At 37.0% G+C, this 12,813-nt stretch overlaps 1 protein-coding gene across 1 annotated transcript; it reads right to left on the reverse strand.

The window, feature by feature from the left end:
- Positions 1-2,460: 2,460 nt before the first annotated feature.
- On the reverse strand, positions 2,461-4,203 carry fbxl14a (F-box and leucine-rich repeat protein 14a). The gene has a single exon (XM_073832011.1). The coding sequence runs from the start codon at positions 3,834-3,836 to the stop codon at positions 2,601-2,603; it is 1,236 nt and encodes a 411-aa protein (XP_073688112.1). The 5' UTR covers positions 3,837-4,203; the 3' UTR covers positions 2,461-2,600.
- Between the last annotated feature and the right edge of the window lie 8,610 nt (positions 4,204-12,813).

Here is a 12,813-nt window from a genome sequence, read left to right on the forward strand (position 1 = left end):
GACTGTGGGGCAAAGCTGTACACACTTACAAACAGCTTTACTGACGATATCCAGAGTCTGCTGGTTTGGATCCGTTCCTGGGTTAGAAAACACCAGGCTTGTCCAAACTGTTCAAATGACATTTCAGCAGCCACTGACAAGTAGCATGGACAGTTTAATGAGGTTTTATTTCTTTGCATTCTTAAAATACAAATGTTAGTCATTTTCAATGGTGTCCTTTCAAGCTTATTGCTGAAAATTATAATACAAATTTTATGTGTAAAACATATTGGGGTCAGTAACATTTTTGAATGCATTTTTTTTTTCAAATTAATGCTGATTTTTTACATTTTTTATTCTACAAGGAGTCCTGGAAAAAACAAATAAGCAGCACTATTTTCAATATTAATAATAAATGTTTCTTGAGCAGCAAATCAGCATATTAAAGTGATTTCTGGAGGATCATGTGACTCTGAAGACTGGTGTAATTATGCTGAAAGTTCTTTTGCATTGAGAAATTACATTTTAAAACATACTTTATTTCAAATGTTAATAAGATTTAACAATATTACTGATTTTACTGCATTTTGTTGTTTAATAGTGCAAAGAAAAAATCCTTACATTTGGTAAGAGATTCACATGTATTTCTCCACATTTTGATGTGATTTAAATGTATTTTTTTCTAAAGTAATTATGATGGCCAATAATGGCGTTTTATTAGTATATATACAGTATTTCAAGGTTCCCAAATCTTTGAGAAGTTCCTGTGGCTGTTCCAGCTTTTTGTCAGCTATTATATATATTAAATAATTTATGTATTTTTGATACATTTATAGCATGTGATTATGTAGTTAATATTTATATACTATGTATCAATATGTATAAACAAATTAATGTATTTTTTACTTTAAAAAAAACGACATAATATTGCACCATTTAGTTATTTAGGCTTGTTTTTTTTTAACTATGTTTAGTAATTATGCCAATAATGGTGTTTTATTATTATATATACTGTATTTTAAGGTTGACAAAACTTTGATTCATTTCTGTGGCTGTTCCAGCTATTTGTGATCACTAATATTTATATAATATCTATAATTAAATAAATGTAACATGTATTTCTACTTTCGAAAAAAAATACAGAAATACATAAATTATTATCATGTTATCTGCATCATTGAGTTATTTAGGCTTGTTTTTTTATGTTTATTAATTTATGAATAAATCCTTTAAATTTAGTAAGATAATCACTGAATTTTTTTGACATTTCTGTGGCAATTAGTCAACACTAATTATATAATTATATACTAATTATATATATCTATATCTATATATATATGCTATATCTATCTATATCTATATATCTATATATCTATATATATATATATATATATATATATATATATATATTATATTTTATATGTCTGTGACTGTTCCAGCAATTTGACATCACTGATTAAAAAACAGAAATGAAATGTATCAAAAATACAGAAATTTTTACATTATATATATATATATATATATATATAAACAGAAATACATGTTCCATTATTACAATGTTATCTGCACAATTTTGTTATTTCGGTTTGCTTTTTTAATCTATGAATAATTCCTTATAAGATAATCACATGCATTTCTCCACATTTCAAGGTCATTTTCAAAAAGTAATTATTCCAATAATGGACTTTTATTATTATATATATATATATACATATTATATATACATATATTTTAAGGTTCCCAAATTATATTTATATAGTTTTTTTTTTAATGTTTCTTAGTCTATCCCCCGGTTTCACAGACAAGGCTTAAACCTAGTCCTAGACTAAAATGTAAGTCTGAGCTGTTTCAACTGAAATAAAATTGCAATGATTGATCTTAAAATATACCAGTGCCTTTGTTTTGGCTCAAGATGCACGCCAGTAATGTTTTTTTTCTAAGCACATTTATAAATATTACTTAAATGTCCTAATTGAACTATGGCCTAATCCTTGCTTAGTCTAAGCCCTGTCTGTGAAACCGGGCCTATGTGTGTTAGAAAATAGTAAAATTCTTGAAAGAAATTGTTGTATTAGACACAGTATTTTAACAAATACCAGAAATAAAACAATTTAGTTAAAAACAATTTAGCTTTAATCATTTATCATAGGAAAATAAACAGACATCTTGTAGGTCTTTAACAAGCAAACTGGCCTTTTTTTTAAACAAAGTTTAAATTGCATATGTTCCATTTTACCAGGGAGGAATTACACAAAACCAACAAGCAAGACTTCCGTCCGCGTCCACGCACATGGTAAACATTTTTTCTCTTCATCAATTTACAGTATAATGCTGGTATTTCAGGATAAATACTTAAAGGCAGTGACAAAATGCGTTTGTCAGTGGAAATGAGAATAAAAGTCACTTTACCTCAATATGAAGCTCTAAAACAAAATACAGAAAAACAAAAGGCATTCAAGGGAACCGTCAAAACTCAGACTCTTTCATTAAGGAAGGCTGTTCAGTGTTTTATTGCTGATTCAATTTGAACTACATCAAGCCTCTTTTCCAAAACAGGCTTCGTAATAAAGTACATGAGACACGTCTCTAGAAAAGCAAGACATCGCTGAGGTAGTTAGTAGCTACGAGGTGTAGCAGGGCAGGATCTCAGACGCGTCTCCTAAACCCTTGACCTCGGTCATCTGCCAGAGTCCCAAGTTCAGCACCTTAAGGCAGGGCAGCTGGGTGATTCTCTCCAGCCCCCTTTTCGTTATTTTCGTACAGCCGTACAGGTCTATCCCGGTCAGCTGCGTCAGGTGATCCGCTATGAGCTCCAGGCCCTTGTCCGTGATCCGCACGCACTGGCCGATGTTCAGCGTCTTGAGTTCGTGCATCTGCCGGACCATCCGGTTGATCCCGTCGTCGCTGATGTGGCACGAGCAAAGCGACAAGGATTTGAGCTGGTACAAGCCCTGCGCGATGTAAGCCAGGCTCTGGTCGCCCACCTTGTCACAAAATGACACATCCAGCCCGTACAGCCTCAAAGCGCCCATGGAGAGATGCATAATCCCCGTATCGCTTATGTTATCGCAGGAGCGCAAGTTAAGAGTCCAGAGTTGGGTCATATGCGACAAGTGAATCATGCCAGCATCGGATATGCCACCGCAAAAGCTCAGGTTGAGTACTTTCAGCTTGTTGAGGCCCTTAGAAATGTGCTTGAGCGACAAGTCAGTCAGTTTCTGACAGTCCTGCAACGTGAGGTGCTCCAAACTCAAGCAGCCCTCCGCGGCGCTGCGTGTCATGCCAGCCAGGTGTCCGATGCCCACATCTGAAACGTGTCTGCAGCTTCTCAAATTCAGACTTTTGAGATTATGAAGGCCCCAGGCGATAAGCAACAACCCCGTGTTTGTGATATTACTACACCCGCCCAGATCCAACAGCTCCAGGTTCTTCAGATACTGCGCAATCCTGCCCAGACTGGAATCGGTGATCTGTTTGCACAGGCTCAGGTTGAGTATCCTCAGTGACGGGATGTCCTGCACGAATGCGTGTCCGAGCCCGTTATCCGTTAGGTTATAGCATCCGCTTAAGTTAAGGCTCTCGATGTTGGGCATGCCCTGGATTACATAGCTCAGGCTGCGCCTCAGGCTGAGGATCTGGACTTTCTTGATGCCTCTGGTTTGGAGGCTGGGGAACAGCGACGGGTTTGCTCTTCTCAGATGGAGTTTGGCTTCCACTCCTCTCCAGACTGATTTGTGGTACGAGGCGTCTCTCCACGCCGTGCACACTTGCGCGACTCTGCCTTTGCCTTTAACGTCCAGGTAGTTGAAAATCATCGCTAAGATCTCGGGGAAGAGGCTTGAGATGTGGATCTCCATTTCTAAGCACGGCTCGTTAAGTTAGCTTAGCGAAGTTATTAGTCTGGTCTGGTCTTGGAGAACCGCATGTAAAAGAAATGCCGTGAGGAATGGAAGTAACGTAAGGTTAAACGCACAACAAAAACAAAAAACAAAAACAAACGCGCTTTGTTGCATTTAAAACTCATTCGCTTGGAATAACCAGCTTACGTCGTTGTATTTGCACCGCCGGGTCTTCTTTACGACTACTTCCAGATCGCGACGCATGTTTAGCAAACATAAATACAGATCCATGAAAAATCTCGGAGAAAAGACTTAAACGGTTGGAGAAAAAAAACGATTTCGCGTGAATACAAATCAGCCATTTGACGAAAACTATGGAGTCCTGTTTCCGGTAGCCTTTGTCTTCGTCTATTCAAAACGGGGAGGGTGAGTGTTCAGCGGGCTGGGTTTATTTCGTTGAAAAAGCCTTGTGTTTATGTTCAAACGGGCTGGAATGTTTATCAGAAGTGTTTGTTTTTCTTTTTTAAACGTGTTAGTTATCACATTTGCTTAGATTAATTCAATAAGTGTTTTTTAGAAACAACAAAACCCCCCCGTTTAGTGATGGGATACGCGACTCGTTTGGGCGAATCGGTTCTTTTGAACAGAATCAAAGTATTGGTTCAAGAAACGTGAATCTTTACGTCATGACGCAGATACCCGTACGTGATCCGTCTGAAATCGTCCTATTTATATATTCATAACATCGTTGGAAATATGTAATACCTGACTTTGATTTTAAAACTGAATTGTGATGTTGAATTTTTGGTGAATAATATTGTGATTTGGGCTAATTGCCTTATTTATAAATACCGATTCTGCAATATAACCATTAAATTTATCTGAAAAAGTAAAAAGGTGGCTTCTTACTTTTCCAGAAAGATTTAATGGTCTTCTTCAAATCTTTAAAACTCACGCCTAAAAAAACAAACAAACAAACAAAAAACTGTAAACTATTTAATCTTTTGAAGGTATTTATTGGTGATTAAGCCTCCTTTATTTTATTTCTGGATTTACTTATTCTTTGTATTTACTTTTCTCTCTTAATTTTCTAATTGTGTTTATTTTGTTTATTTTTGTAAAGCTGCTATTTGGACTTCTTGAAAGATTTTTCTTATTGTTATTTACTTGGCATTTTGTATGTTCTCCTCAAGCAAAAACAATAATTAAAAAAAATTTTTTGCTTGAAGAGAACATACAAAATACAAAGATACAAAGTAAAGCAAAAATAAATTATACACACACACACACACACACACACACACACACATATAACACATCTGTTTGGTGGTGGCCATGGCGGAGCTTCCATGTATTCCACTCCATTAACATTAGGAAGTGATGGAGGCCAGCAGGTGGATGAGGGAAAGGGGAGGCCGGAGGAGGAGAGACCAGAGGCGGCCGCTGGTCCAAGTGTCCTATTACACATCAGGGTCAGCGTTTGGGTGCAATCTTCCGTGCAGTGATAAGAGCAGAGATCGGCGCATTGCGTAGATGTAGCTTTCAGTGAGTGAAAATGAAAAACAAAAAAAACAAAAAAACATTATATTGGGGTCATGTCCCAATATTGTAAATACATTGTTTTTTTCTAATGTTTTTATATACTGTTTCTATATATTGTATTTTTATAAATATTTGTTTTAAACCATGAATGTGAGCCAATGGATATCACACAAGCAACGTGAAAACAGCGCGATATGTTAAAGTGAAAGTAAAAACAGCGCTTTTTGCATCTGACGTGCACATTCTCTCAGAGACAATGATAGACGAATATATTTCATATGCTGATATTAATTTACCTCTCTAATATTTCTCTTGTGCGCCGAACATAGTGGGGAAAAATAAAAAGAAACGTATTTAAGGGTTGTTGAATGTCGGTGCTTGAAAAAAAGCTCTTGAATTTCATTGATGACTGCAGTGTTATTAGGGGTTAAGAAAGTTTTAATTATGATTTCGGGATGTCTTACGTGGGGACTGAAAGACAATAATTGCTATTAAACTTTAAAAGGCAATTTATTAGGGATGTAACGTATTGTAAATACCGTCGTACCGCAATAGCAAATTTTTTCGATACTACCGGTCGCATGACTCGATAAAATGATAGGTCTTCTGAGAAAAGTTTGCTCAGGCGAATGGAGCGAACGGGAGGTAGCTATGAGATTATTTTTGTGCCAATAAGACTGAACGTAACTTTATAAAACTGAACGTAACTTTCCAAGAAACGATCAAAAATATGCCACTGCAAAAGAAGAAAAACACAATGAAAATGAAAAAATGATCTCAGTCGCACGAATTTAACATGCTCTTCAAATATGATTCATTCTTTGTTAATGATTTTCAAAGAATAGTTTTCGTGAATCATGGATTCTGAATGCGTTGCCACAGCTGCTTTGTGTACCATTCTGACAGCGCCTCCTGCTGGAAGAGCATGATCTGACATTTTTAATCAGCTCGTATGTCTGCTGTTGTCAAAAAGACCAACGTGAAAATCAATCCATGGTTTTAAGCAGCAAACACATAGAGTTATAAATGTGAACTGATGGATCAAGATAATGTGTTATACAAATTTAAACAAAGGCAGTAAAATATATGTATATGTTATTTAATTAATATAATACTTGATTGATAATAATTGTTTAAATTAATTGACACTCTTGAAGGCTGAAATGTGAAGTTTATAATTTAATCTTTTTTGTTTTGTGAAACCTGCATCTAAATTGTAAATCATGCTTTTTACTGTCATTTTAATTATTTATTTCTTCATTTATTTTTTGTTTAGGTCTTAAAAACGGTTTTTAAACATCTAGAATTTAAGCTTAAATATGCTGCAGATACCCTGGTCTTGCAAAAACCATAAATGGTTTGATATATAATTGTCCAGACCTCGGCTGGTGAGGAGGGTTCATTACTGGACCTCGTTTTAATTGAAGACCCCTGGTTTATAACGTAGCCTATGGGAGATCGTACTATGTATACTATATATAGGTATAAGGTTAGAGCACCCTCACTAATTTAAGAAGCACCCTCGGTGATTTAGTTCTGGACCCGGGCCTGTGTCAGGGGAACTGAACTTCAGGTAAGAAGTAATGAACTGCAGTCTATCTGGGTCAGATATAAACCAAGTTTAGGTGTAGTTTATTTTCATTGTGCTTGCTAACTTTTTACAGTCAGTTACAATAACTCGTACTGCGTACTAGCTAGCATGATGGATTTTCCATGCTACTGGGCGGGTGCTATGATGTTACTGATAGTGAATTTTATTTTGTTCATAAGGTTAGTTTGTAGGGTTACGAACCGTCCCGTATTCAGAAAAAATATTACGTGTTCCGTATTGAGGTGAGAAGGAACGTGATTTGTCCCGTACTTCAGCTAGAATGAAAAAAAGACACAAAGCTGGAGTCAGTGTTGCCAGATTGGAAATGTTCAACTATCGTACCAGAAACACAAAACTGTCGTACACGAGTCAAACATACAGAATACAGCTATTTATCTAGACCAACAATATTGACACGACCTGCAATTAACCACAACAAATAAATAAATAAATAGCCGTACCTTAGTGTGAAGGTTCAAACTCCACCTCTGAGTCGCTGTCATCGGAAGCCTGCGTGACGCCAGATGTTGAGGGGGTCCTTTTGCGGTATTTGATGCCGTCATGGACCGCAACATAGTGCTTGTTGGCTTAAAAGCAGGGCACCCTCCCGCATTCTTCACACACTGTGAGGTGTGCATGAGCCCATTTAGAGTGTCTGTAATGAGCCGATTTCGTGGCTTTGTTTTGATGAGGTTGACTTTTGAAAAAACACGTTCACATGATGCATTTGAATGGGGAAATTCTCCACAGATCACGATGATTGGCCGAGTGTGTTTTTAAATGAATCTAGTGAGTCAATGAATTAATTTCTCATTTATAAAGACACACTTGCTGTATTCCTGAATGAAATCAGCTGTTCGAAGGAATCAAATGAATGAATGATTCAGTAATTAAATCAGTCTTGCCACCATCTACTGACAGTTTTATTTTTATTTTTAAAGTATCTTTCAGTTGTTTAACTTTAAATCATTTAATATTTCTGTATTCAATTAAAATCAAATGAATAAAATGCAAAACTTTTGGGGTTAGGGTTTGGGACGGCCACATCTCAACTGAAAGTACCCACAAAATGATGATTTTATAGCACGTTAATCACAATCATGATGGCACGGTAGACGAAGGATCCACATAGCTAGATCAATGAGCATAGAAGTTGTATGATTACAACGAACATAATTTGAGGTGTCACAAAATTCTAAAACTATCGTACATTATGGGATATTTTTCATTATTGATTGCACATCGTACAGAGGTCAAAATTATGGTACAAATACGATAATTATCGTACGTCTGGCAACCCTGGCTTGAGTTATTCTGTCTTTACGCTGCGCAGCTGCTTCTTCTCTCACTCTCTGCCCCTCCCCTCTCCTGTTGCTCCTTCAATCATGAAACTGATCAATGATCAGCTAATGATCGGCTTTTCTGTCACCAGTCCCGTCTCTCTCTCGTTTATTTATCGCCCACTGTGCGCTAGAAAGAGGAAACCGGCGGATGTCGCACTAAACAGCAGCAGCACTTTTAATAACTTGTTGTTAGAATTGTTTTAATATTACTTTTTAATATGAGCTGATGTTTGCTGGAGCCACAGCTGTAAAAGCATGAGCATTTGTTTTCATTCAAGGTCTTTATGGCTTTTCCAATAATACCTGGTGGGCCGGTCTCTAGTCAAAATGCCCAGGCCGATTTTTCTGTCCCAGTCCAGCCCTGCTGTCACTGTTTAAACTGCCCTGTCAGTTAACATCATCTACATCTCGTTTAATTTGATTTCCTTCCTTGCATAATGATGCATTTAAAAAGTTAATGACCAAACCTATCATTATACAATTTGTGTGTTGCTTGCTGCACATGAAATGTAACACGGATAACATTAAATAAATATTTTTTATCAGGTTACACATTGATTATTTATCACTTAAACTAGGGTGACCATATTCTGAGAATCCAAAAAGAGGATCTTTTTTGGACCTTTTATGATATTTTACAAAATCCCCCCGGACATAATTTTATAGCCAAAAAGGAGGACATGTCCGGGTAAAAGAGGACGTATGGGGTGCTTCTCAATATCCCTCCTCGTTTCCTCGCTCCTCCGTCCTCCATCCTATAACCCGGAAACCGATCGAGCTCAGCCATCTTGTAGGACATCTCAATTCTTTAATTGCACAGTGAGGAGGCGTGGGTCGAGGAGTTAGAGTTGTGACGTTCGCGAACGAACCGATTCTTTTGAACGGCTCATAAACATGAACGATGGGAGCCGAGTCGCGGCTGGGGGGGAGCCGTTCTTTCTGTCGTTCTTTTTTCCTATGCGTGTTTCACACAGATGCACACAAATTATTCCCGGATGGTCTACTACTTAACTTAAGAATTCGAAGTGCGGATCAATGCACACTCTAACGGCTAATATTGCCCACAACACATTGCGCGGTGAACGAGAATCCGATTAGAACTACAAACACGCATAAAATTTTTTTAAAAAAAACTACAAACATGGCGGATACGCGCTACCAGGGACAGGTAGAGAAAGGGGTTTTTGAGATAACTAATCAATGTGTAACCTAATAAATAATATTTAAATAATGTTATCCATGGTATATTTCATGTGCAGCAACATTATGAACTTTTATAATGATAGGTTTGGTCATTAACTTTTAAATGCATCATTATGCAAACACGAGCAAAGTTCTCAGCATAAAAGACTAGTAGAATGTGCCTCTTCATTTTTCTCTAATACGGTAGGAAATCAAATTAAACGAAATGTAGATGATATTAACTGACAAGGCAGTTTAAACAGTGACAGGATTTAGGTAACTAAGCAACAGAGGAAGTAGTATGTCCCAAAGCTTGCCTACTTTTCTGCTACATACTCAAAAGTATGTACTTTTTCTTCACAAAAAGAGTACATACTTTAAGGGCATAGTATAAGTATGCGAATTGGGATGCAGCAACATACTTTGTACTAAAGGTAAATCCAAAATAGTGATGCCACTGTCTAAGCAGAGGGATGTTGTGCAACCCTATGAAATATAGTCCACACATGACAAATGAGATAATAATCAATATTTCAGAATAATTCGAACTCAGATATTGGTGTGTGATATCTGAGTTTTAATTATTTGACTACGAATCTCACCTCATAATTCCTCCCAGTGATTATTTCCAGGATAAACTGAGATGCCCCCAAACTGGCTTCTTAAAACTGACTAAATATTTAAAAAGAGCCAAAAGAGCCGTTCTTTTGAACGGCTCTTTGAAAGGAACGGATCGCCAAGATCCGGATCCCCTCAAAGAGCCATAAATCCCATCACTACGAGGAGTGAGGAGGATTTCTGAGGAGTCTGAGCGAGGATACACAGGTGTATCCTATGCGGAAGTGTTTTATCGACTAAACGTGACGCACTCCTCCCCCTTCAGACATGTCATAATAATTTACATTTATATTTTACCTTTGCAGTGTAAATAATGTCATATATTTAAACAGGGCATCTTGCTTTGTTAATAATTATTATGAATGCCTTAATGAACGAACTTTAACAACATATGGGCAAATCCCTTTAGCGCAGCTGATGACGCTTTGAAGTGACGCTTGAGTGGTCAAGAATATTCCAATGTTCCTCCTTTGATTCCTCCGTCCTCATTTCCTTTCCTTAAATCCTTCCCTCGTATCCTAAGGGGGTGGAGCTAATACGCGAGGAAAGGAAGCAAGGAAAGGAAACGATGATGCAAAAATAAGAAATGAAAAGCACCCATGGTCACCCTACTTAAACCCCTTTCTCTACCTGTCCGTTGGTCGCGCCTATCCGCCATGTTTGTAGTTTTTTAACACGTTTTATGCGTGTTTGTAGTTCTAATCGAATTCTCGTTCACCGCGCAATGTGTTGTGGGCAATATTAGCGGTTACTTCGAATTCTGAAGTTAAGTAGACCATCCGGGAAACTTTGGAATACTTTTTCAAACATGCTACGATTTGGGACATACTAATTCTATTTTCGAATATTATTTAGGACGGATAGTATGCGAATTGGGACGCAGCACTTGAGTTGTTGATTCCAGAATCGCTCAAATCTTGCCAAGCGTTTGTGTGGGGCAGCCGTGGCCTAATGGTTAGAGAGTTGGACTTGTAACCCAAAGGTTGCAGGTTCGAGTCTCAGGTCTGGCAGGGTGGGGGGAGTGAATTACCAGCGCTCTCTCCATCCTCAATACCACGACTGAGGTGAGTCCCTTGAGCAAGGCACCGATCCCCCCACTGTTCCGGGTGTGTGTTCACTACTGTGTGTGCACTTGGATGGGTTAAATGCAGAGCACCATACTTGGCCTCACGTCACCTCCTTAATTGTGAGCTGACTTATTGAAAAGATTCGGTTCAAAAGAATGATTCCTTCATGAACCGAACCTTCCTTCCGGTTCAAAGTCACTGGCCTTAAACAAATAAGCTCCACAGTTATCTTTGAATACGAAATCAAAAGGGAGGGTTTTCACGCTTCCTTCCTTACATGCAAACTGTTTATCTTACCAATAGAGTTAGCAGAAACTTTAGAAATTTTAACAAATTTTAGCAAAGCAAAGAATACAAATTGAGCCTGACCAAGCCTATTTGTTCACACACAACCTTTGAAACAGCCATAAACGTGAAGCATAAAAGTATTTTACTACAAATGCAGTCTTGTTGAGGTTGTCCACAGCAGCACACATGAAAGCTGATAACAAATTCAGTATGAAACAAAGCACAGACTTCAGAAATGACAGTGCAAGGTATTAAAGTACCACTGGAAACTTTTTACATTTCTAAAAACGCCGCTCGTGTAAAAATCTATGCAAATTATGCTCAATCTCTTTCTATAAAACTACAGAGAAATTCATCATTATATAACCTAAATCAAAAGCTTACATAATCAAAAAATCACAAAAAAAAAAATGGTTAAAGTACCATTTTTATACAATGGGGCTTTATGTATAATTTCAATTCCATATTCTGGAATATACATACATCTACATCTGATAGGTATTTATCAATTAATTCTTAAGAAACCAGATAATAGTTTTTAAATAACAGACACCTTCTTATAAAATAGTTTTTATAGTCAATTTCAGTTTCAACTTAAAGGGAGTTTTTGTTAACACATTCATTTAGCAAACCCTGTTAAACTTTCAGGCAGCTTGTATTCATAAAAAAGCAACAAGCAACTGTTATTCTCACAGATTAAGAGACTATTTCTTTTCATACCATTAAGAGTGCAGGTTAGCTTGGCAATGATTAAGAAGCACTAAATGTAGTTCGTTTAAAGCCCTATGACAATAAATAGTGCATGAGATCAAGAGACAATAATGGAAGAGATTTCTACATTTATACAGTCGCCTCATAATACATTACGATACATGAAGCTCATGTAAGGTGCAGTCACACTTTTGCCAGTAAAACAGGCCGGTTGTCTATTGTTGGTTGTGTGCTGATATATGAAGCACAGCTCACATAGAACTAACTCATAAACCAATCAGCTTTCTGATGGCCGACGTGGCAAATTCATGTGATTAACTTAAAGCCATTGGGAGATCTTTCGCACTCATGCAAAACTCCCAGTCGTGTGAATTCCTAATGAAATATCGACAACAGTAAATGAAACCCCAACTTTACACACAAAACGAGGATGGAAACTTATTTCTGCCATGGAATAAAAAATAAAAAAGTCATCTTTCAATTTTGACTTTTTTCTCACAATCTCACAATTGCGAGTTTGTGTTTCACAATTTCAAATTATAAACTTTTTTTAACTCTTAATTAAACTCTTTGAGATTTAATTTTTTTTTAGAATTTTCTCACCATTCCATATTTTTTGGCCACAAACCAAACCAAAACCAAAGCAAAAATGT

Source organism: Garra rufa, chromosome 25 (genome assembly GCF_049309525.1).
Source record: "Garra rufa chromosome 25, GarRuf1.0, whole genome shotgun sequence".
Classification (NCBI taxonomy): Eukaryota; Metazoa; Chordata; class Actinopteri; order Cypriniformes; family Cyprinidae; genus Garra; species Garra rufa.

Bases quoted from the DNA above. Each gene is read 5' to 3' on its own strand.
- fbxl14a (XM_073832011.1), bottom strand. From the start codon at position 3,836: ATGGAGATCCACATCTCAAGCCTCTTCCCCGAGATCTTAGCGATGATT.